At 51.2% G+C, this 25,898-nt stretch overlaps 1 protein-coding gene across 13 annotated transcripts in view; it reads left to right on the plus strand.

Annotated features, from left to right (window-relative positions):
- Positions 1-15,560: 15,560 nt before the first annotated feature.
- ARMC9 (armadillo repeat containing 9) overlaps positions 15,561-25,898 on the plus strand; it is a 152,249-nt gene continuing 141,911 nt past the window's right edge. For all 13 annotated transcript variants that reach the window (XM_045481690.1, XM_045481687.1, XM_045481689.1 and 10 more), the window contains exons 1-3: positions 15,561-15,676; positions 22,796-22,886; positions 25,000-25,125. In XM_045481690.1, the coding sequence (XP_045337646.1) occupies positions 22,836-22,886; positions 25,000-25,125 (177 nt within the window). In that variant the 5' untranslated portion in view covers positions 15,561-15,676; positions 22,796-22,835. The remainder of the gene's footprint in view (positions 15,677-22,795; positions 22,887-24,999; positions 25,126-25,898) is intronic.

Below are 25,898 nucleotides of genomic sequence, written 5' to 3' on the forward strand. Positions count from 1 at the left end.
ATATAAACTTCATGAGGACAAGGAGCTTGTTTGGGATGGTTTTGCCGTATTCTTGGCGCCTAGAGCGGTTCCTGGTTCACTGCAGACACTCAGTAAGTATTACACAGAGGAGCGGATGGACAGACGGATGGAGGGACAGATAGCGACAAGCCTGTATTTTGCTCCCGTGTGTGCTTGTTTATTTATTTTGAGAGAGAGCATGCAGGACTGAGAAAGGAGCAGAGAGAGAAGGAGAGAGAATCCCAAGCGAGCTCTGTGCTGTCGGTGCAGACCCCGACTTGGGGCTTGATCTCACAAACCATGAGATCATGACCTGAACATCAGGAGTCAGACACTGAGCCACCCAGGTGCCCCTCGCATTGACATTTTTAATCCTCCCAATTCTATCGTGAAGTAAATAGTCCTGCCCCAGGAAATGGGGCTCAGAGAGGGTAAGGGCGCGTCGTAAGTTGTGAGACGGGAGCTCAGAGCCAGATCTGTGTGACTACAAAATCTTTTTTTATTGCTTTTGCTTTTGCGTATATTTTCGTCACTATGGCAGTGACCTAGCATATCTGGAGTCCAACTCGGAAGTCCAGCAAGTTTAGCTCCTGCTCAGATGATCGTGACGCAGATGGACCCGAGGCCATGCCGAGAAACACCGTCCTATACAAAACCGCCTCCACAAGACCAGTGTCCCCTTGCCACCTCAATGGGGTGTGGATCTGGGGAGAGCGGGGAGCCCTCCAACAGCGTGGCCTTCAGCAAAGGCCCACCCGGGGAGAGGGGTGTCTCCGGGGGTAATGCAGGACCTCACGACTGAGACAGTTTGAGCGCCCCAAAGGAAAGGTCCTCAGAAACCAAACTGACGGCCAAGAGGCAGGAGTGGGAGTGCCGCCCTGCAGCGGTCCCTTGGAGGAGTCTGTCTTTGTGGTACGAGCGATACGCGGCCCAGGCCCACTGGCCTCCGTCTCCAGGCTCTCCTAGACACGCCCCTGCGACTGCGACTCGCCATCAAAAAGGACTTGGGATTTGTCTAACTCTGGCAGCACCCCACTTTACGAGATGCCTCTTTGCCGTCTTTCCTAGCGCCCTGTGATGGGCATACTGAGGAGCCCAGAGGCCACGATGCCCACTTTCCCTGGGAGGTGCCCCGCTGTGGCCCCAGCCTGAGACTGCGGCTTGTCGTGACGCGGCATTACCCGACGGCGCCCGGGAGTAGACGCCTTCCGGGGGGTCCTGGCCCCGGATTCCCCAGTCCTCGGGCCGGCCCCACAGTGGCCTGAACACAGCCTCCCCTCTCTCGAGTGCTCTAAGGGGAACCGTGAGCAGTCAGGGCGGTCACACCTCCGCCAGCAGCCAGGGGAAGGCAAGAGGGTCACGCTCAGGGGCGGGGGAGGACGGCAGCACCACATCTGCCATCAGCAGGCCACACGCATGCTGGAGCCGGCGTCGCAGGGCCCAGGACGAAATAATTCCATTCTTCTGAAAATAATTTGATCAACATATATTTGTAGTCGAAACGGTCTTGATGGGAAAAAACTAACAAGTTGCTAGACTTCCTTACATTTATCTTGTGCCTTAGAAATGTTTTATTTTGGGGCGCCTGGGTGGCTCAGTCGGTTGGGCGTCCGACTCCGGCTCAGGTCACAATCTCGCAGTTGGTGGGTTCGAGCCCCGCGTCGGACCCTGTGCCGACAGCTCGGAGCTCGGAGCCCGGAGCCTGCTTCGGATTCTGTGTCTCCTCCTCTGTCTGCCCCTCCCCTGCTCGTGCTCTGTCTCGCTCTGTCTCTCAATAATAAATAAACATTAAAAAATTTAAGAAAAGAAATGTGTTTATTTTTTTTTTTTAATTTTTTTTTTCAACGTTTATTTATTTTTGGGACAGAGAGAGACAGAGCATGAACGGGGGAGGGGCAGAGAGAGAGAGGGAGACACAGAATCGGAAACAGGCTCCAGGCTCTGAGCCATCAGCCCAGAGCCCGACGCGGGGCTCGAACTCACGGACCGCGAGATCGTGACCTGGCTGAAGTCGGACGCTTAACCGACTGCGCCACCCAGGCGCCCCGAAATGTGTTTATTTTTAATGGGAGCAAGGAAGGGCGTTAAGTGGAAGCACCATAATCTTTTTAGTGCCTGGAGCCTTCAAGGGCCCTGATCTAGGCCCGAATGGGGACAGGTAATCCGTGCTGGGTCCCTTCGTATTCCCAAGCCTCTGCTTCAACGCAGCCAGGCTGTGGTGGTGGAGCCGCCACAAACAAGGAATATGGAAGAGCACTGCGTCTGAGCGGAAGCCAGCGGGAACAAACCAAACTGCGGAGGTCAGATCCATAAACGACTGGGTTCAGCCCCCACTTCTGTACCACTTTAGAGAGGACCCAGGAAGCTCATTCACTCTCGTATCGCCCTTTCTCCAGAGAACTTCTATAATCTTTGCAGTCCAGCCACCACTTCCGTTCCCTCTGCTAACTGGCATCTGTATCTTCATTTCTGCCCGAGGAACGGGCCACTTGCCGGCTCCGCTCAGGCACCGGTTGGCACCCTCCAGCCACAGGCCATGGGTATTGCGTCAGCGAGGAACCAACGACTCTCGTCAGGCCGACCCCGGCCGATAAGCCCCCACCCCGGGACACCTGTTCTGGCTACTGGGAACCACTCTCTCTTCCGTTTCCGATGTGGCCTGGATGTGATGCCAACCCAGAGGACGCCGAGCCAAGAGGCAGCTCTGTGCCTCGACTTCCAGACTTTGAAACGCCGTGAGCAGCAAAATGCTGCGCTTAAGCAAAACGCAAGCCGCCTGGAGTTGAATTGGGGCATCTGATACCAAAGGAGTACTTCCAGGGGCGACTTGCTCTTGCCACGGCCATGTCTTTAGCTGGACTTGGTCAATTCACGTTCCTATGCCCACCACTCCCAGGGCCCGAAGCAGTGGTTTTCAGACAAGGGGTGCAGCTGCCCCGAGGAGGGAGGCATTTCACACATTGGTGGGGGCATTTTGGGGTGACTGGGGGCATTTCCACGATGTTTGGGGAACCCAAGCGGCACGCCTGGGGGGAGCCTGCCACACCGGACTATTGAAGAGCGTGGCTGCGGTGACACTGGTCTTGGTTCGCTTCAGACCTTTACCGAGAGCCGCTCATCATGTTGAAAACTCGCGTCGAAAATGGCCACAGCACCGGGGGACCCAAGTTGCTACCACGGCACACGTGCGCCAGCCGCAGGGCGCTGGCTGCCTGAAGGCCACACGCATCAGACTGGTGTAACCGGCCCAAGTGCTTACATGCGGAAGTAGGTTTGGTTTTTACAAATCGCTTTCCTTTGATTTCTTCTTTTTGTTACAGTTAGGGCATTATAATGATTATTTTCAAGTCATGTGGCCAAACAGGTTAAATTACCTGGGAATTTCATTTTAGGATAGGAAGGAGGACGTTACAAAACTTGAGGCTAACAAGGACGTCTGGGAAGTTGGAGACTCACCACCCAGGGCAGCTAGGCATCCTCAGTGGGGAGCCCCTCTGAGGCCTTCCTGTCCGTTCCTCCCAGCAGCCTGGCCTCCGCTGGCTGCGTCGTCGGCAGGCTCTACCCTAAAAGGACATGTGAAGGCTGAGCAGGCAGAGAAAATGAATGGGCTCTTCTGGCTGGCGCCTGCAGCTCTCACAGCTTCCCGGAGGGAGGGAGTGAAGGCTATGGAGGGCCGGGGGCCAGGCAGCCTCCCAGGACAGGGCCTCACCCGGAGCTTGGGCTCCACTGTGGTTCCGGCCCCAGGAGCCCCCGATTAGAGAATCCAGAGCAAGGCAGACCTCCAAGTGCAAGTAAAGAACATTGCCAGAGGCGCACACACATTTCTATGACACAGATGGTTCTAGAAAATGTGAGTCAGGACAGACCAGAATCCTGAGGGCTCTTGGGGCCAAGATGGTGGGGGGGGGGGGGGGGTTGGGGGGAAGGAAATCTATCCCCATCTTGGCTCCTTCCCCAGACCTGTGTTCTGGGTTTGGTGCCATGAGTGGACATGGCAAAAGGCCTGCTCAGGAAGTTGTGTGGTCGCAGCTGGCCTGGCCTGAGACCTGGCCTCCCAAAGGCCTGGACAGCATAGACTCGAGGGGCTTTGGGGTCCAGACCAAGGCCTAGACACTGCAGGGCAGTGCCACCATACTACACCGCCATTCCGGAGTACCCCTGGATTCAGTGGTGGGTCAGCCAGCACCCCCGCCTTCCCAGAGGGAGGGCCACCCCCCCAGACCCCAGCCCCCCCCTCGGCACTTCCAGGCTCGCTCCAGGGAGAAGGCTGAGAAGGAGCTACCCTTGCACCTCCCTCCCCAGCTGTTCCTGGAACAAAAATGTTTATTTACCAGCCTTTTGGTAGGTTCCTCCGGGAAGGGATCTCGTGGGAAGGCTCAAGGGGGAGACAGAGGCACAGGACAGGGTGATGATTCATCGCAGCTCATTCTGTGCCTCCCTGCCCAGTCCTACTGTGTGTGGAAGCCCAAGTCCAGATCATGTCAAAGTGAGTCTCCGTTCCAGCAGTCAGCCGGGCCACCCTTCCCTCCACCTCCTGCTAAGCTCCCCCAAAGATGCTGCCCTAAGCCTAGTCCTGTGGCCACCAGAGATATAGGGATCTGTGGGTCTTTGCTGGACCACCTCTAGGTATGCCTTGACCTTGGGTCAAGACAGACAAGACAGACAGGGCCAGAGTTCCATCCTTCCAGCTCAGGTACAGAGCTGGCCCAGGACAATGCTCTGGCACCTGCTCGAGGTAGAGTGCAGTGGATGGGCTGCGTGGGCCCGCTCACGTCCAGGCAAGCTGGTCTGTGCGACCAGACAGGCAGGGCAGCACCAGCTGCCCACTGGCTCTCAGGACAGGGCCTTGAATCTATGTCTCTCCCAGGGTCACGTATGGAGAAGGTCAAGGAACATCATGGGGCCGTGTGGACTGGGGTGGGCAGCAGAGACAGAGCTGGGTCCTTGGGCAGTGACAGCCTCCTGATGCTCCCAGCTCCCAAGACAACCCCTCCCCAGATGCCACCCGCTGGACCTACCCCCTGGATGCTTGTCTCCCTCCTCAGTGCTCCCAAATCAGAGTGCTCAGCGCAGGAAGTGCTTCTTGGTAGACACATCATCCGGGCGGATGTCAGCTGCCTCTCCTCCTCAGGCTGTCTCGGGTTTTCACCCTGTGCCCAATTATAAAGAGAACTCAGCTTCCTTTCAAGCGCCCCACTCATGAATGCCCCCAAGAGAAATGTGTAGGTGGCATGAGGGGTTCTGAGGGGCTATATTCGCATGAGTTAGAAGTGACCACAGATCTCCCTGGACAATCAAAGTGATAGTAGCTTAAATAAGGTAGAGGTTTGCTTCCCTCTGTTCATCACGTCTGTAGGCATTTAGAGCAGCCTGGCCTGGTGTGCCTCAGTGTCAGGGACCCAAGCTCCCTCCACCTTGTGGTGCTGTGTACTGGGCAGAATAGAGTCCCCACAGGGTTCACGTCCACCCAGAACCTCAGAATGTAACCTTATTTGCAGATACGATCCTTGTAGGTAACCAGGAGGAAGTCAGACAGGAATAGGGGGAGGCCTTCAACCCAGCGGCGTCCTTATGGGAAGAGAGGAGGACACACAGAGACACAGACGCAGAGGGAAGGCCACGTGATGAGACGCAGCCAGGGAAGCATCTACAAGTGGAGGATGGCCCACAACCACCAAAGGCTAGGAGAAAGTTTCCAGAAGGAACCGACCCCGCCCGCACCTTGATTTCAGACTTCTGGCTTCCGGAACTGTGAGAGAACACGCTTCCGAGAGGAAGAATATGCTTCCGTCACTTTAAGCCGCCCAGTTTGCGATCATTTGTTCTGGTGGCCCCACCAAACCAATAGGGCTACCATGTATGGACTCCTTCCCCAAGGTCACCTTGAGGTCCCACGTGGTACCTGCACTTGAAACAACCCATCTGCGTTTCCAGCCTCAGGAAGGAGAAAGGAGGAAGAAAACAAAGAAGACACAACTTTCCCCTGACGGACGCATCCCGGATGTTGGATGCAGTCTCTGCTTTCATCCCCTTGGCCACAGTTGAATCACCTAGCAGCATGTGGCCGGTTAAAAACGGTTGCTCTTATTACTGTGGAGAAAGGGGAGAAGGGTAATTGGGCCCAATATTGCTCATGCTATTCCCTCCATTAGATGTTTCTGGCCCCCAAACCCCCTGCTGACGGATCTAGCCCCACCGTGGTTTCCCAGAGTGGCTCCCCACGGGCTCTACCCCCCCCATCCCCCCCCCCAGCTCCAATCCCCTTCTTTGTCAGGGCACTTCAGGTCAGTGCCAGCTCCCCCTCGTCTGGCACAGCCCACAGCCACCTCAGCGCTCAGAGGCAAAGGCCCTGGGGCCAGCACTCCTGGGAAGGCGGAACACGAAGACCCCGGACTCCCGTCTGCTCCTCACCCCACCCTCAGCCCGAAGGACTTAGCCAAGTATTTCTTCCAAACAAGTCCAGGGCGCAGCCTATCTGAATATCTGGAGAAAGAAATTTCCTGCCTCTCCATACAAACGAGACTGTGTCATCTTTCCAGCCTGGCCGTGGTTGGTCGGAAGTCGGAAGTCACCACTTCACAGCCCAGCAAGGGAAGCGTCCAGACTCAGAGCACCCCCCCCCCCCCCCGCCCCATCACCAGCCACTAGGCCGTGGGGAAGGAAGCAGCTGCGTCCAAGGGGCGCAGGCTTCCCCAGCCCAGCCGGGTGTTCAAAGGCGATGGATTGCAGGGTCCCTTGGCAGCAGGAGGTTCCCCCCCCCACCACGGACTTCTTTCACTCTCTGTGTGTTTTTCATGTGGTCCTGTTGACTCCAGAGCCCCTGTTCAGCAGTCCCAGAGAGCTCTGGGACTCTGCTTTAACAGCACCTGTCAGAGCTGGGGCCCACCGTATCCCGCAGCTGGTGGAACTGGAAGGCGGCCGCCAAGTGTCACCAAGCGGGGAGCACAGTCTTGACGTGTTAGTGTCGACTGCTGGGACGCCGAGAGGCCCAGAGAGCGGCCGTCCAGGCCTCAGGCTGTTGCAGTATTTGACGACGACGCCCCTTCTGTTTGCACCAGTGTCCCTGGAGCTCCCCCTGTTGGCTCTGCCCAGGTTCTCAGTTGGGCCACATTTGCCTGAGCCCGAAGGGATGGACACGGTTCCTATCACTTTTCCTGGACAGCTTTTGCGCCCCTAGAGGCTGCAAATACTCAGAGCAAGGGGTGACTTAACTCTATTTAGCAGAAACCTCTGAGCCCAGACAAGATGCTGCTACCAAGCTCGTTACTCCAAATCTCTGCCGACTTTGGCACCTCCCCCCAGGATCTTGGCAGGCCCTCCTGGGACCTGGTCCAGCCTGGAGTCAGAGAACCAGGCCGCTGCCCTGACTTACAGTAAGAGGGGGGAGGGGGTCCCAGAGCTGGAGGCGGGGGCATGTGTCTGTGCTCCCCACCCCCACCTCTCCTCCTTGATGGGGAGTTCCAAGGCCCCGGGGGGGGGGGGGGGGGGGGGGGGGGGGGAGCCACCACTGCCCAGCCTGTGTGAGCCTGTGTGAGCCCAGAATCGTCCTTGCAAGTCAAGCGATCAGCGTGAACACGCTCAGCAAAGGAGCCCTTACCCGAGACACACAGAGATGTTTTAGAAAGCCAAGGGCCGCTCGTAGCCACCCTGGAAGGACTGGAATCAGACACTCAGGGCCCCCAGACTCCAGGGAGAGCCCTGCCCTGGGGCTTAGCTCTGTGCAGGCCACCCGTTTGGGGCCTAGCCATAGACAGAACTGACTTCCAGTCACTCCCACACAGAGCCAAAGGCAGAGCCCAGAGAAGAGCGTCAGGCGCGGAGCTAAAGGCGGGGCGGGAGTCCTCCTTCCAGCTTTGAGGGAGGGGGACTCCTCCTCTGACTTCCGCTGACGGGAGCCAGCAAAGATCCTTTGGCTTAAGCTAGGTTTATACACACACACACACACACACACACACACACACACACACACATATATATATATATGGTTTTTTTTTTTTAACTTATTTTTTAAAGTAAGGCCACCCAACATGGGGCTCAAACTCACGACCCCAGGAAGTGTCGCATTGCTCTACCGACTGCGCCAGCCTGGCGCCGCTGGCTTAAGCTGTTTTGAGAGGGGTTCCTCAAGTTGAGGCAGGAGGGAAAGCGAGGCGGTCCCGCCAAAGGGGGAGAGCTTGCAGCGAGCGGGGAGCCCGCATGGGGGCCCGGGGCCGGGGCGGGGGAGGGGGCGGCGACGGGAGGGCGGCCCGGGCGACTGATGGGAGGAAAGCAGCGATGCCCGGGCGGCCCGGTCCCCACTCCAGAGCGCGCGCGATTTCTGGGAACCTCTGCGCGCCCGACCGCGGCGCTGGCACAGCCGGAGTCCGGGTTCCTGGAAGTGACCGCCCGAGGGTGGGGCGGAGGGGCTGCGCCTGGGGCCTGGCAGGAGCCAGATTCCCGCCCCGCCCAGGCCCAGGTCGGGGTGGGACGGCCGCTGCCCTGCTGCTCTACCCCAGGGCCCCAGCTGACCCCATCCTTCCCTGAGCTGACCGTCGGCTGGGGGGTCTACCCCCCGCAGCCCCGGCTCCCGCACCTGCCCACCCCCCCGCAGCCCGCTCCGTCCGCGGGGCTGGCCTCGCTCGCTCTCCCCGCTGCCCCTGCGCTCCAGCGCCGTCCCAGCCCCTTCGCGGCGCCCACCGCCCGCAGCTCCGCAGTCAGCAGGTGTGGGTGGGGCCAGAGAAGGCGCACTTCCAACAGGTTCCCAGGTGACGCTGCTGAGGCCACTCTGGGGACCGCACTTCGAAACCAGTGGCCAGTCCGTACACATTCTCCCCTCACCGCCCGTAGTTTCACTTCTTTCTGGCTTCGTATGTCCGTTAGCAGCGAAAGGCTTTTGGTCCCAGGGCCAGACAGAAGTTCTACCTCCTGCCCTTGACCTCAGGTTCAGCTGAGCTCATGGATCATTCGCTAATGATGAGGAGAAGGGTAAAAAGGGAGATTTAATGTGTGCACTTTCCATCATCAGGAATTATTCCTTTTATGAAGATGAATCAACTGTTTTATCTTGTAGCTCAGTTATCGCGGTGTCACACTCCTTTCTGGTCTGTATGGAGGTCTCACCAGGAGAGCAACAGTCACAAGGGAAAGCATTGGTGTTTAGGCTAAGGCAAGAGGAGGTCAGGGCATGCTTAGTGGCTCACAAGAACTCCTTCTGCAGCATCCCATCCAAACGCCAGGGACAGCCACAAGACTAAAGACATTCTGTGTGTGCCTTGTCTTGCTGGTTCTCGAGATGTGTCAACAGCCGGGAAACCACCCAGATGCGGTCACTTTAGCATTTACTGCTCTGTGCTCACATCACATGCCGTGCAGTGTGCATTTTTAAGCTTGCTTAGAAGCTGGCGATACTCCTCACTAAGAACCTTAAGCGTCTGTATCTATGCACACCAGCTGCTGTGAGTCCCACCAGTCTCTTGCAGATGTACACTTGCTTTGAAAAGATCTTGCTTCCATGGGGCACCTGACTGGCTCAGTTGGTAGAGCATATGACTCTTGATCTCGGGGTTGTGAGTTCAAGACCCGTGTTGGGTATAGAGCCTACTCAAAAAAAAAAAAAAAAAAAAAAAGATCTTGTCCCAGATTTGCTCTTCTGCAAGTCCATTAAAAAAAAAATTTTGGGGGCGCCTGGGTGGCGCAGTCGGTTAAGCGTCTGACTTCAGCCAGGTCACGATCTCGCGGTCCGTGAGTTCGAGCCCCGCGTCGGGCTCTGGGCTGATGGCTCAGAGCCTGGAGCCTGTTTCCCATTCTGTGTCTCCCTCTCTCTCTGCCCCTCCCCCGTTCATGCTCTGTCTCTCTCTGTCCCAAAAATAAATAAACGTTGAAAAAAAAAATTAAAAAAAAAATTTTTGTTTTTTTTTATGTTTATTTTTGAGAAAGAGAGACAGAGTGTGAGTGGGCAAGGGGTAGAGAGAGAGGGAGACATAGAATCCAAAGCAGGCCCCAGGCTCCAAGCCGTCAGCACAGAACCCAATGCGGGGCTCGAACCCACGAACTATGACATCGTGACCTGAGCCAAAGTGGGACGCTTCACCAACTGAGCCACCCAGATGCCCCTCTGGAAGTCCAAATAGCCTGCGTCTTTTTGCCAGCTTCATCAAGTCCACATGACAGTTGGGGACTATGATGTAACTCACACCTCTGGGATAGGGCAAGGAAACCTGGCACTCGAAGCCAAGATGGACTCCAAGACTCCGGCCTCACCCACTGTCGGGACTCCCCTGCTTTCCTGCTCACTGATAACTCCCTTAGGGGGATGGGGATGTGTATTCCCACTTGGGTATGCTCTCTTTCCACGAAATCAAGCAACCCTTGCGGACCAAAATCCAGTTCCTCCACGTCTGCATGGGCTCTGAGCTAGGAAGACAGATGTATCTGAATCCCCCATACATCATGAGTTTTGGACAGTGACAAAACCCAACTTTCCTGGAAGGACTTTTTTTTTTTTTTTTTTTTTTTGCCCAGGCAGTGGGTTGGCAGTAGTCCATCTTTTGATTTGCGCTCGGTATTTCGGTACGTTCCTCCTCCAACCTGCTGATTAGATCCAGGCCCTGTGCTTTCTCAGAAACATGCTCTTGGTCTGAACTCCCCCTGTTGGAGCTCCGAGATAAACTCAACCCAGCTGATTGGCAGGTTTGTCTGAGTGGGTCAGCCTTAAGGGCTTAATTTAGGTGGCTTCACCCTCTCATCCAATTCACTCTCTTCGGGGGTTTTGACACAGTTCCTCTGTGTGTGGTTTCAGCTATTTGCCCTTCAGTAGAGAGAGAGGCCAGGCAGTTGCCTGCGACAGCTGCAAAGATGACTTCATTTTAGAGCTGTGTCACTTTTGGATCTGCTTTCTCAAGCAACGGCAACAAAAGAAAAAGAAAATAAACAAATGGGACTACATCAAGCTAAAAAGCTTTTGCACAGCAAAAGAAAATACTAATAAAACCAAAAAGCAACTTACTGAATGGGAGAAGATACTTACAAACTTGATAAGGGGTGGATATCCAAGATATGTAAAGGACTCAGACAACTGAACAACAAAAAGGCAAACCCTATTAAAAAATGGGCAGAGGACCTGAAGAGGCATTTTTCCAAAGAAGACATACAAGATGGTCAACAGGCACAGGAAAAGATGCTCCACATCACTAAACATCAGGGAAATGCGAATCAAAACCGCAATGAGATACCGCCTCACACCTGTCAGAATGGTTATTATCAAAGAGATAAGAAATAACAAGTGTTGGCAAGGAAAAAAGGGAACCCAAGTGCACTGTTGGTGGGAATGTACATTCGTGCAGCCATCATGGAAAACCAGATGTTGGAGGTTCCCCCCAAAATTGGAAACAGAACTATCATGTGATTCAGCAAGCCTACTTCTGGGTATCTATCTGAAGAAATGAAAACACTAATTCAAAAAGATACATGTACCCGTACGTAATTGCCAAGATATGGGAGCAACCTAAGTGTTCACAGACAAATGAATGGATAAGATGTGGTATATACATATATTCAACGGAATATTACTCAGCTATAAAAAGGAATGAAATCTTGACATTTGCAACAACATGGATGGACCTGGAGGGTATTATGCAAAATAAAAGAGGTCAGACAAAGGAAGACAAATGCCACATGATTTCACTTATATGTGAAATCTAAAAAGCAAAAACAAATGAAGAAACAGAACAAAACAGAAACAAACTCAGAGATACAGAGAACAAACTGGTGGTTTCCAGAGGGGAGGGAAGTGGGGGGATGGGCCAAATAAATGAAGGGAATTAAGAGGTGCAAACTTCCAGTTATAAAATAAATAACAGGGATGCAATGTACATCATAGAGAATATAATCAATAATATTGTGATAATTTGGGGGCTCTTGGCTGGTTCAGTTGGTAGAGCATGCAACTGTTTATCTCAGCGTCGTGAGTTCAAGCCCCATGTCGGATATAGAGAGTACTTAAAAAAATTTTTTTTTAATATTGTGATAACTTTGTATAATGACAGATGGTAACTAGACCTATTGTGATGAGCATTTTGTAATGTATAAAAATATCGAATCACTCTTACACACTGAAACTAATATAATATTGTATGCCAATTATAATTCAATAAAAAATTAAAACTGAAAAAAAAAGAACTGTGTAGCATGGCACAGAGATGCATGGCCTCCCACCCCCAAGGTGTTCAAGGGCTAAGGTCCATAGAAGGGCTGCAGATGGCTCAGATTTGTCCCTTGAATGCAGAACTCAGCCAGTCCCTTTTATTTTCAGGGAAAGCTTGGTTAGCTCCCCTGAAGTATTGTGCATATTCCAAGAATTGAATTTGGGGTTGAGTTTTTCCCAGCAGCAACATTTCGATAATCCTAGAATTGGAGTGATGGGTTTATACAGATTCATTTCATTTCATTTCATTTCATTTCATTTATTTTGAAAGAGAGCGTGAGCAGGGGAGATGCAGAGAGATAGGGAGAGAGAGAATCCCAAGCAGACTCCACACTGTCAGCACAGAGCCCAACGTAGGGCTCAGTCCTACGAACTGTGAGATCATAACTGGAGCCAAGATCAAGAGTCAGACACTTAGTCAACTGAACCATCCAGGCACCAGAAAGTCATTGTGGGTGCATTGGCACTTTGGGACAACTGGAGTTGTCAAGAAAAAACCAGTGGGATGTTTTGGTAGGCCTAAGAACTGGGAAGGGGAGGCATTGGTTTACCGTACTGCTCTGAACTCATGGATATACAGAGCAGAGTCAACATGGGCACTGCCCAGATGACACTTCAGATGGAAGCAGTTTGCCTTTGTGACAAAAACATTCTTTGTACTCATACCGGGACATACCACATGAACATTTTTTTTTTTCCAATTTAGTGCTTGTATCACACAAGTGTTCAAGGAATTGAAGGAATTCTTAAAGTATAAAGAATGATAGCAATTTATCTAGTAACTGTTTCAAGTCATATCTGCTTGTTCCAGTATCACCCACAATCACAAAGGTACAAGTCAGAAACCAGCCTAGATCCTTGACAACTTGAGGTAATGGTAAGAAGCTACCTCTGGGTTTATTGTAAGAAAATTAGCCTGACATTTTTAATTAATAACAAATCCCCTTGTTGAAGGCACTTTGAGTTGATATGACATATACAGAAATTCTGTCTACAACAGGATTCTTTGGGTTGCAAGTGACAGAAACCCAATTTGAATCCGTCTGAATAGAAAACTATTTGGTTGATTGGAGGGCTGCTGGAGCTGCTGTAGGAATGAGAACAGCTCTATGGAACTCAGAGTCTGGACCCAGGGATTTGACGACCCCAGCCTCATCTCTTTGCATCTCTCTGGGTGACAGCTTCATTTTCTCAGGCTTTTTTATGTGACAAAGGACATGGTTGTAAGGCTACCCTGGAATCTCATTTTACAATAACCTGAGCACAATTCAACAGAAAAATGCCTCGGAAAGACTCTCGTTGGCTTAGCTGGAATCACATGCCCATCCTGGGCCAATCACCATGGTCAGAGATGCAGGGTAAGATTAGTCCATTCCCAGCTGTGTGACCAACCCTGTGGTCAGGTGTATTACCAGGAGGGACAGAGGTGATGGGCAGACAAAGATAATAGCCACCACAATGACCATAATCCTGGAAGTCAGGCAAATGCACCCAGAAGGCAAATGCAAAACAGGAGTGGTATTTATTGTAGCTAAGAGCCCAGAGTTCAAAGGCACAAGGACCTAGATTTGGTCCGGTTCCACCACTCCCCTGCTGTGCGAACTCTGTGTTCTTAACCTCTCTGTACCTCCTGTTATTTACCTTGTCAAAGACAAAACTTGGACAAAGAGACTGATATGATTTAGCTTACTGCAATAGAAAGCACCCCAGATCAGACATCAGCATGTACATTACCTCAGGTAAAGTACAACATTAATCTACACAATTCTGAAAATATTATCCATCTCGTGGATGTGGTGTGAATTAAATAATTTATGTAACTCACTTAGCACAATGCTGGGCACACATGGGGTTGTCATATTTAGCAAATAAAAATACAGGCCAATATAATGTCCTATATATACATTAAAATAAACCAATAGTTGGGATATACTTATATTAAAAACTTATCTGAAATCCAAATTTAAAATTTAAGTGTTCTAGGGGCGCCTGGGTGGCTCAGTCGGTTGAGTGGCCAACTTTGGCTCAGGTCATGATCTCACAGTCCGTGAGTTTGAGCCCCACATCGGGCTCTGTGCTGACAGCTCAGAGCCTGGAGCCTGCCTCAGATTCTGTCTCCCTCTCTCTCTGCCCCTCCCCTGCTCATGCTCTGTGTCTCTCTGTCTCAAAAATAAAAATAAAAAACGTTTAAAAAAATTTTAAGTGTTCTATATTTTGTCTGACGACCTTTGGCACACAGTGAACTGACAAATGTTAACTTATTGTGAACGGGAGATTTATTTATTTTTATTAAAAAAATTTTTTTTAATGTTTATTGAGAGAGAGACAGAGACAGAGCATGAGCAAGGGAGAGGCACAGACAGAGAGAGGGAGACACAGAATCCGAAGCAAACTCCAGGCTCTGAGCTGTCAGCACAGCCCAACTCAGCTGGAACTTACAAGACGTGAGATCATGAGCTGAGCCGATGTCAGAAGCTTAACCCACTGCACCACCCAGGCATCCTGACATTTATTTTCAATACATACTACATGGACAGGATTTCTCTTCCTGCCAAATATAGCTTTTCTTTGAAGGCAATCTCAGATCCCAGAAGAGCAGTGGCAGGGCTGGAGGCCAGGGAGATGGTGGCCACAGACCATCTTAGGGCTTCTTTAAAATAAAGCTCACCTAACCTTCTCCATGACTCTTCCCTGACTCTGGCCTTGACCGTCTTTTTGGAAGCATGAGGTGGAAACACGAAGACTCCCACTACAGAGCCTCAGTGCCTGGAAGGTCATGTCTCCAGCCACCTCCCCACCCTCCAGCTGAGCTGGAGACTGGCAGGTGCTCTTTCAGTGCTGTTCAACTTGAGCCCCGAAGCACCACGTGCAAGGAGAGGGAGGATTTGCGCTGTTCTGTTTTTGAAAACCAAAATTTCACATGGGGCGGGGGAAGTTTCTTAAAATTCCGAGAAAGTGCTGCAGCGGGGTGGAAGGGTGAAGCGTAGGCAGATTTGGGGCGACATTTTTGGTTCCAAGGTAACTCTGAGTCGCTCCTGCGAACGGGAGTAACACCTGTTTTTCCACGAACACCACTCTGTATTGTATTCTCTGGCCGGTTTTGTTTTTCCCGGGATACAACGAGCTCCTTGAAGTTAGGTATTGAGCCCAGTCGGCTCATCCCCAGAGCCGGGCAGAGCGCCAAGCACCGCGTGTGTGGAAATGAACGAACGAGAAGTCGTGGAGAGGAGGACAGGGGAAGCCACCCCACAGCGAGCCTCACGCAGCGGCCACCGCGCCGCCAAATCCCGCTTCACTTCCGCTGCCGGGAGGCCTCAGAGCCCCAGCTCCCGAATCGCCCGCCTTTCCTCCCAGGATGCTCCGCGCCGGCTGCGTCCCGTGATTGGCTGCACCGCCCCCACGTGACGTCGAACTGGCGGCGCCGGTTGCCTGGGCGACAGCTGGAGAAGTGGCGGCGGAGCGGGTTTGGCGCGGGCGGCCGCGGCAGTGCAGCAGGTAAGCGCCTCCTCCGACGCGGCCGGGCCGCCCTGGAGGCTGCCATCCCCGGGCGGAAAGGAGCAGTGGTGGGGCCCGAGGGCCGAAGCTCTGCGGAGCCCTCGCCCCAAAGGAAAGCCAGCTTGGCAGCCGCTGCCGAACGCCCCCACTTCTGGTCGGCCGTCCTGGGCTCTTACTCTGGCGTGGGCCCGAGGCGGCCTCCTGGACAAACCGAGGACGGGCCCAGCCGCTTCCCGCAAGTAGTCTCTGATCTGTGCTGCAGTGGACCGAACTTGGAAGGGGCCGCCAGTCGTCCAGCTGGGTAGTGGCGGCACGAGCGGGTAGCCTGGGGCTTTTAGATCCATCCGCTCTGTTATCTGCATCAGCTAACCTCCTCTCCAGACTTCATCCAGTTTAAGCCAAACTAGGATGCTAACGCTGCAATTTCGTCTTCCAGACAAATCCCATAGCCTTCCCCTTATTCGATCAGCTTGTAGGTCCTAGAGCCCTATTCTATGGAAATTAAGAAGCAATCCTCAAGAATGGCTGAAGAAGTTTTGTCTAGTTTCTGCATAAAGTAGAGCAGTGGTTCTTAAACTTGAGTGTGCATAAAAGTCATCCGGGGAGTTTGTTTAAATCAGTTTCTGGGCATCGTGCTGCCATGGTGTTCAGTAAGATCAGGGTGGCGCTAGGAATTTTCATTTGCAGACGCATCCCAGGCGATCCTGATTGAGGTGGTCCCAGCGTTTTGGGTAGTACTTGTGTAGTGGTTAATGTCGGTCTGGACTTAAATTCGTACTTTTGTCACTTACTGGCTGGATTATTGGGAGCATCTCAACCTGTTTGAGCCTCAGTCACCTCATCTGTAAAATAATGTAAATTATATTCATCTCTCAGTTTTGTTGTGACAATTAAATGTGAAGCATCTTGCATGTTGCCTGGCATACAGTAAACCCTTAAAGTGAACTTTTATTTTTTTTAACATTTATTTATTTATTTTTTTTAAATTTTTTTTTCAACGTTTTTATTTATTTTTGGGACAGAGAGAGATAGAGCATGAACGGGGGAGGGGCAGAGAGAGAGGGAGACACAGAATCGGAAACAGGCTCCAGGCTCTGAGCCATCAGCCCAGAGCCCGACGCGGGGCTCGAACTCCCGGACCGCGAGATCGTGACCTGGCTGAAGTCGGACGCTTAACCGACTGCGCCACCCAGGCGCCCCAACGTTTATTTATTTTTGAGACAGAGAGACAGAGCATGAACGAGGGAGGGTCAAAAAGAGGGAGACACAGAATCTGAAACAGGCTCCAGGCTCTGAGCTGTCAGCACAGAGCCCGGCGTGGGGCTCGAACTCACGGTCTGTGAGATCATGACCTGAGCCGAAGTCGGCCACCCAACCGACTGAGCCACCCAGGCGCCCCTAAAGTGAACTTTTTATGATATAAAGGTTTAGATGAAATTCTCATTTCCAAGATGTCAGACTAATAGAATACCCAACAGTGGCTCACATCCACTGAGAGATCATCACAGCAGAATCTCATTCAAATAGTGGTCTTGAAGAACTTCTCTGAGTAAGTGATGTTTATAAGCACAGGGATTAGCCAGGTGAAGAAAGAGGAGGAAAGTGTTGTAAGCAGTGAGAAGAGGCTGTGCAAAGGCCCTGAGGTAGGAAGAGCTTGCGTTCTCAAAAACAACAACGTTCTCTTGTTCTCTGGTCTTCAAAATTCTGTTCTCTCTGCTTGGACATCATTTGTTTGTAAATATCTTGGGTGTCTGTGATGCCTACCAGGCTCTGTTAGGTTCTGGAGACATCAAATTTAAATCCACCTCCCTGCCTTTGTAATAGGGTGATAAGTATAGCAGTAGAGGTAAATGTAGAGTTCAGAGGAGAGAGCATTTCCTTGATAGGGAAGGAAGGGGAGGGGTTCATGGCAGACCTCCTGAAAGAGGTCAGTTCTGGGTTAAGTGACCCTGATGAGTCAAGTTTGTGGTGGGGCGAGTGCATCAGACAGACGGTTTGGAGTTGTGGAAGAGCACGTGGTGTGGGGGATATCGGAGGTTTGCCGCTGCTGGGCCTGCTGTGGGGCAGAGGTGGCGGGGGTCCAGAGAAGGGCTGAGGAGGTGGTGGTCCTCAAGCCGTAGCAGTCTTTCCTCAGGTCCCTGGCAGGCCTGCAGGTGCCAGGAAGGACAGGTGCACCCCCTGCTACATCCACGTCACCGTCTCCCTTCGTCAAAACCCCCAGCTCCTTTGAAGCACGTGCCCCGGCCTTTCCTACCTGCCACCAACCTACTGGGGGCGCAGCTTCCCCTCAAAGGCTGTAGCGCCTGGCTCGCTGTCTGCCCCTCCACCTCCTCTCCTTCTGTTTTAGAGATTTCCCCATTCTGGCCACTCACTCCACTTTCTCCATCTTTTTTTTTTTTCTTTGTAATGTTTATTTATTTGTTTTGAGAGAGAGAGAGAGAGAGAGAGAGAGAGAGAGAGAGAGAGAGAGAGAGAGACTCCCAAGCAGGCTCTGCACTGTCAGTGCAGAGCCCGACTCGGGCTCGATCTCACAGTGAGATCGTGACCTGAGCCGAATTCAAGAGTCAAATGTTTAACTGATTGAGCCAGCCAAGTGCCCCTCTGCTTTCTTCACCTTTCAGGCGTCTTCTTCCCCCATTCCCTCTCTCCACTCCCTGCTGTGGCCACGAATGTCCCAATATGGCATCGCCTCCCAGATCAAGCACCTGTTCCGTTCTGGTCACACTTTGTCTCTTTCAAGCTCACGTGAGTGTGTCTCTGCCGCTGATCTCAGGCCCCGGGCCTCTTAAGCAGGTGTTTGACCCTGTTACGTTCTCACTGCTCTACGATCCCCTGTGCACCTCCCCCCTCCTCCAGCCTCAGTGCTCCTTCACTGTTACCCTGGCTTTCTCTTTTCCCTCTCTTCCAGAAAAAAACCGCACCCTGGCTCACCTAACTCAGACGGCTGGAAGTGGCTGAAAAAACTGCAAAATTGTGCAGACTGGTTCCAGGTTTCGGATTCAAGTCCATCTGTCTTTTTTTTTTTTTTTTTTTTTGTTAATATCGATTTTTGAGAGAAAGAGCCCTTGTGCGTGAGAGTGTGAGTGCGGAGGGGAAGAGAGAGAGGGGGACAGGAGATCCGAAGCAGGCTCCGTGCTGACCGCAGAGAGCCTGACGTGGGGCTGGAACCCATGAACCTCGAGATCGTGACCTGAGCTAAAGTCAGACACTTAACTGACTGAGCCACCAGGCGCCCCTCGAGTCCACGTGTCTTAAGCAGATTCTCAGCCCTGGAAATCCCGCCACGTTTCCGTAGTCTGCTTGGTTCCCACCTTCTCTTCCAGCCGTCAGTGAGTTTCTTTACCTTAAAACACCCCCCATCTCTTTGAGACACCACTCCCTCCCTCCTTTTTGTGACAGGTCTCCCTGTCTCTCCTTCGTGACTTCTCTCTTTAACCCTTTCCTTTCAGGTACCTGTCCTCACTGTTCTTGTCCACCTCACTGTCAAACCCGTGTTGTCACATCCAAGGATTGAGTCTTCTCCCCACGTGTTCCTCGACCGTGCAGAGTGGCAGTTGACGTGGGGAACACCCTCCCTGGCTCCCAGGTGCCACAGTCTCCCGCTTGTGTCCCGCCAACAAGTCACTGCTTTGGCCGCTTCTGTCTCCCTGAGCCCCTGGTACCCGAGTGCTCCAGGGTTCAGGCACGGGCCTGAGCCCTTCTCCGCTACGCCTCCTCCCTAGGAGTCCCATCCGTGTAGGACCCTTGTCTCCTGAGATGCCATCTTTATGCTGACAGTTTCCAAATGCGGATCTCCAGCTCCCACCTTCCCCTTTACTCGGGCTCCCACGCACCCACCTTCTCCACACCCCGCCGGGATGCCTCGTGGGCCTGCGAGACTATGGCCGGAGCAGAATTCTTGATGACCTGTCGGACGGCCCCTGTCCCCTTCCTCCGCACTTCAGCAGATGGCATCTGCTCAGGCCCGCGTGTCTTCCTTCCCTTCTTACCCTCACCCCCGACCTCCAGTCCATCAGCAGGTTGTGCACCTCTCCCTTTCACGTCTGGAACCCGAACACTTCACGAGGTTCCCCTCGGCTCGTCCAGACTTCCCTCGTCACTGGCTTGGGCTCGGCCATGACCCCCTTTCCACCCACGGTCCGCTCAGCCTCTCCCCACGCAGCAGACACTGCTGTTGGGAAACGTAAATCGGGGTTGCCAGTCCCTCCTCAGGGCCCTCTCGGGGCTTCCCATCACGCTCAGGCCGCTCGCCCACACAAGGCCTGTCTGACCTGGCCCGCGCCTCGAGGCCTCCTGTGTCTGCCTCGCTTCTCCCCACCCCGGTCCTCAGCGCTCTGTGGCCTCCACGCTTGCAGACCCCTCTCCCTGGATCCGGGAGTGCTCACGTCCTCGCGTCTCCACCCAGACGTTCCCAGGGAGGCCTTCTCTGCCCACACCGTCTAAAAGAGCCCCACACCCCTCTTCTCCAGGCTCTGTCCCCTTCTTGCTGTCTTTTCCTCATATCTGAAATCACTTCCATTCGTTGTTTTTGAGCAACTACAGTGTGCCAGGCACTACCTGGGCCCCGGGCACGCCGAGGGATGCAGCTCCTGAATCCACAGCGAGCGGTACTTAAGCGGATGGGTGTTCGAGTCAGATGGTGGTTAGTGCTGTTGAGAAAAATAAAGCAGGACGGAAGACTTAGAAGTGATGGGGCTCACCCCTTAGAAAGGGTAGTCAGGGCAAGCTCTCTGAGGAGGTGACATTTAGAAGAGACCTGAATGAGATGGGGGTGCCTGGAGGGTGTCTGCGGGAAGTGCAGAGAGAAGGCAGGCGTGGGCTGTGGGCGTCCGGTGGGTGTGGCCACTCGGTGGCCCTTGTACCTCAAGTTCACAGAGCAAAGGGGAGTGTGGGAGGCCAAGCTGTGTAGCCTTTGAGAGGTGGGCGTAAGGAGCATGGCCTTGGTCCGGAGGGTGGCGGAACCCCAGGAGGGTCCTAAGCAGGAGAGGAAAGATCACTTGTCAATAGGCTAGCAACCGAAGTAGGGAGAGAGGGAACGGGAGATTGCGTCCCCATACATTGGGAAAGATGGGGCCACGAGATGATGGTGAGACAGAATGAAAACGGGGCAAGTTACTAAATTTAATCTACCCGACTTACGCTCAAATAATTCAAATCAAATGCACTGTAATGGGCAGATGTAATGTTACAGAATCGTGTGTTCTTAGTATTAGAAGAGATCTGGTCAATTCCCCACTTTATTTCACAGATGAAAGAGGCTCCGAGTTTCGGTGATTGCCCCAGATCAGGTGCCAGTGAGTGGGTAGTTAGTGCACAGGCTTTTTCATTCCCCTGGTTATGGGCACCCAGTGTGGGTGAAGAGCCTGGGGGTGCGGCTCAGGGAGTGGCTGCTTTGGGCACACCTGGGGACAGAAAAAGTAGAAAGTACTTCTTCAAAACGTTTGCAGTGTTTTGTTTATTTAAACATTTGGACATGTACATAGGCATTGTGCATCCTTACATGCAACTAAAAGAAAACAAAAAACAAAAACAAACTGACCTAATAAATTCTCTAGCGCGTGAACCTTAACACTTGTGAAAATATGTATCACTTCCTCCTCCATTACTGTGAGGCTAAATGATTATGGTCTTCCGGAAACATTACGGATTTCTTTTCTTTCCTTTCCTTTCTTTCTTTCTTTCTTTCTTTCTTTCTTTCTTTCTTTCTTTCTTTCTTTCTTTCTTTCAGAATGGGTGTGCATGTGCAGTGGGGGGGGCAGAGGGAGAGGGAGAGAAAAGGAGAGGGAGAATCTTGAGCAGGCTTCTTCACACCCAGCATGGAGCCCAACGCAAGGCTCGATCGATCTCACAACCGCCAGCTCATGATTTGGGCCGAAATCAAGAATTGGACACCTAGGGGCGCCTGGGTGGCTCAGTTGGTTGAGCGTCTGACTTCGGCTCAGGTCATGATCTCACAGTCCATGAGTTCAAGCCCCGCGGCAGGCTCTGTGCTGACAGCTCGGAGCCTGGAGCCTGTTTCAGATTCTGTGTCTCCCTCTTTTTGACCCTCCCTCGTTCATGCTCTGTCTCTCTCTGTCTCAAAAATAAATAAAAACATTAAAAAAAAAATTAAAAAAAAAAAAGAATTGGACACCTAACCAACTGAGCCACCCAGGTGCCCCCGATTACTATTTTTTACTTGGAGGCTGTGTGAGGAATTGGTGACTCTGTGTTTATTTATATCAGATTAATTTTAATGCATGTCCTTCTTAAGTGAATGAATCTTATCAAATTTTGTTTTGTTCTAAAATGTACTTTGTGGCCTTGATCGTTTGAATTACATATACCACACTATGGCACATTAGAAAAATAATCGTCCCCAATCTCATTAGCAAGCCTTGATCCTCATTTACACCGCCTTCTAGCCCATGTTCACTCTCATTTTAAGTAGTTGTCATAGAAGAAGGAATTACGTCGGACTTTAGCCTCTGTATTTCCTAGTGCTGCTGTAATAAGTTACCATAAAATTAGTGACCTGGAGGTCAGAAGCCCAAAATGGGTCTCCCTGGGCTAGAATCCAGGTGTTCGCAGGGCTTGTTCATTTTTTTTTTTTAATGTTTATTTTTGAGAGAGGGAGACAGAGGATCTGAAGCGGGTTCCGTGCTAACAGCACAGAACCCGATGTGGGGCTTGAACTTGCAAACTGGGAGTTCGTGACCGGAGCCCAAGTCGGACGCTCGACTGGCTGAGCCACCGGGCGGCCCAGGGCTCGTTCGTTTCTGAAGGCTCCGGAGGAGAGTCTGCTCCTTGCCTTTTCGAGCTTCTAGAGGCTGCCTGCACTCACTCCTTGGTGTGGGTCCCTTCTCCATCTTCAGGGCCAGCAGTGCATCACTGTGACATGGACCCTCTTGTCTCCTTATAAGGATCATGGTGCTTACACTGGGCCCACCAGGTAATCATAGATACTCTCCTTATTTTAAGGTCAGCTGATTAGCAACCTCAATTCCGTGTGCAACTCGACATAGTCAGGGGCTCCGGGGGTTAGGATGGGGGGCCATTATTCCGCCCACCACAGCCACCTTTTTATGACTTCACAGATGATTGTAGTGAAAGCTTTTATCTTCTGCTTTTGCCTTGTAGAGATTTTTGCTGCCGTGAGAATTAACAGTAACCGTTCAATATGGGGGATGTTCTGGCTCACGAATCAGAATTACTTGCGCTAGTGAAAGAGGTATGTTTTACCACACACAGGTCACAGGAAAAAAGATCTTGAAAACTCATGGTTTATAATGCAACACATTTTGTAGTGTCTTATAATAAATGTGTTTTCTATCCTTACATTAGAGTTATCTGTTTTCCATTATATATGTATTTTTTGTTTTCATAACTAAATTGAAATCTTAAAGTCACTTGAAAAGATTTCTTTAAAGAAAATTGTAATAGTAACATGTGCTCATGGTAAAGATGCAAACAATGTGGAAATATAAAAAGTTCATTACCCTGTTCCACTCCTGCAGCGACCACTGTTAATGGGTTAGTGTATTTTTCCAGACTTTTTTTCAGTGAATACGCAGAATACATGTACACGTCTATAGTTTGCTTTACAAAACGGAATATGCTGTCGTACATGTTGTTCTGAAGCTTGGCTTTTCTCCACCCACAGTAGTATAGTGTGACTGCCTTCCTGTGATCCGCCTCATACTTTTTAATGCTGTCGAATATTTCAAATTGAGTGGCCGCGTCTACTTAACTTGTTACCTATGAATGGACATTTAGGTTTCCTACAATGAAAGCTTTTTTTTTTTTTAATTTTTTTTTTTTTTTTTCAACGTTTATTTATTTTTGGGACAGAGAGAGACAGAGCATGAACGGGGGAGGGGCAGAGAGAGAGGGAGACACAGAATCGGAAACAGGCTCCAGGCTCTGAGCCATCAGCCCAGAGCCTGACGCGGGGCTCAAACTCACGGACCGCGAGATCGTGACCTGGCTGAAGTCGGACGCTTAACCGACTGCGCCACCCAGGCGCCCCTTTAATTTTTTTTTTAACATTTATTTATTTTTGAGACAGAGAGAGAGAGAGCACGAACAGGGGAGGGTCAGAGAAAGAAGGAGACACAGAATCTGAAACAGGCTCCAGGCTCTGAGCTGTCAGCACAGAGCCCGACACGGGGCTTGAACCCATGGACCGCGAGATCGTGACCTGAGCCGAAGTCGGCCTCTTAACCGACTGAGACACCCAGGCGCCCCTACAATGAAAGCTTTTGAAGGACAGGACCCACACCCTGTGCTTTTATATATTCTCTACTGCTTTTAGCACGGGGCTAGCACGTCGATGGTGCTAAAGAAACCGCAGCTGCTGTTTTATTCTGTGATTAACCGTCCAGTAGGCACCGCGAGCCACGGCAGGGGAGTGAGGCATCTATCCTGGAAATGAAGCTTAGTCATTTTTTGGTGTGCTCGTGAATAAATTATTTTTTCAAAAAATTTTTTATTATTAAAAAAATTTTTTTAACATTTATTTGTGAGACAGAGACCGAGTATGAGCGGGGGGAGGGGCAGAGAGAGAGGGAGACACAGAATCCGAAGCAGGCTCCAGGCTCTGAGCTGTCAGCACAGAGCCCGACGCGGGGCTCAAACCCATGAATCGTGAGATCATGACCTGAGCCAAAGTCAGACGCTCAACCGACTGAGCCATCCAGGCGCCCCATCTCATGAATAAATTCTTAAAGCCATCACAGCAATGGGTTGTGGACAGGGCCTGGGGAAGTAGCCTACCCCGAGGGGGTGGCAGGAGGTGACTGCCACAAACTGAGAAGGAGGGCAGAGGAGTGTGGAGAACGACAGTAGAGTACATGATGGGGAAGGCGTCTCTAGACAGGCAGTGAGCTTTAGTGCCGTGCTCCAAGGTCACTGCCGACATTGCCCATCTTTTATCTTCTGTTCTTAAGGACAGGCATTTCTAGTGCCTGTTTCAAGTAGCAGATTCCCAGAGACCTACTAGACCCAGAGCCATCAGGCCTTCTGAAGATCACTTTTGCCTTTTTCAGACTGCTGCACACATCATTTTGTTTCTATTAATAATGGTAATGAATCGTGCAGCCCACTTTTTTTTTCCTGAAAACAAATGTATTTTCTGTAAATAAGCATGCTCTATGATACTGTCTTTCTAGGCTCTTGGCATGTGTTTCAACCGAGTAAATTGTAAGCTGGATCCCAAATTCTCCCAAAGATTAACCCCGTTATGAATTGGTGATAACACGGAGCTGGTACAGTTACTTCAAAGGCAGTTACTTTGTTGATGGTAAAATAGAGAAATGTATATACACTTATGTTCTTTTTTGTAGTATTTAGATTTTGCTGAATTTGAAGACACCTTGAAAACATTTTCAAAAGAATGCAAAATAAAAGGAAAGCCATTATCTAAAACAGCAGGTGGCTCTTTAAGGGATTCCAAATCACTGGTCATCCAGGTAACATTTTGCTTTTCTTTGATCTCTGTCAATAATCAAGATGCTCCCTACTTGTAAAACATGCCATTATTAGAGAATGTTGGCATTGTTCTGGGAACTTGGTCTGAGTGACTTTTAGTTTGTTTGTTTATTTGTTGATTGATTGATTGATTGTTTGGAGTAAGCTCTATGCCCAACGTGGGGCTTGAATTCACAACTTGGAGATCAAGAGTTGCATGCTTTAGGGGTGCCTGGGTGGTTCAGTTGGTTAAGTGTCCAACTCTTGATTTTGGCTCGGATCATGATCTCATGTATCATGGGATCGAGCCCTGTGTTAGACTCTGTGCTAATAGTGCAAAGCCTGCTTGGGATATTCCCTCTCTCTCTCTCTCTCTCTCTTTCTGTCTCTTTCTCTCCCCCCCCCCCCCATAAATAAATAAACTTTATTTTAAAAAAAGAGTTGCATGCTCTACTGACTGAGCAAGCCAGATGCCCCCAAGCGACCCCAGAGTGACTTTTAGATGCTTAGGTGTTTTCATATGAATTAGTAATGTCATCTTTAAATCTGAATACCTTCTCTAGGAAGTGGGTTGTGATGTAATATCTTTCACATAAGTACATTTCTTGGGAAGAAGAAAAAGAAGAAACCATGCAATGCTTAGGAACAGAAACAAATGTGATCTCCATCCTGAGCAGCATAGGTTGTGAATTTTCGGCTCTGGGGACACGGTGGTGAACGAGACCAAGACAAACCTCAGCCCTCCAGGTGCTCTCATTCTCTCTTGGGGAGATTG

This window comes from Leopardus geoffroyi, chromosome C1 (genome assembly GCF_018350155.1).
Source record: "Leopardus geoffroyi isolate Oge1 chromosome C1, O.geoffroyi_Oge1_pat1.0, whole genome shotgun sequence".
Classification (NCBI taxonomy): domain Eukaryota; kingdom Metazoa; phylum Chordata; class Mammalia; order Carnivora; family Felidae; genus Leopardus; species Leopardus geoffroyi.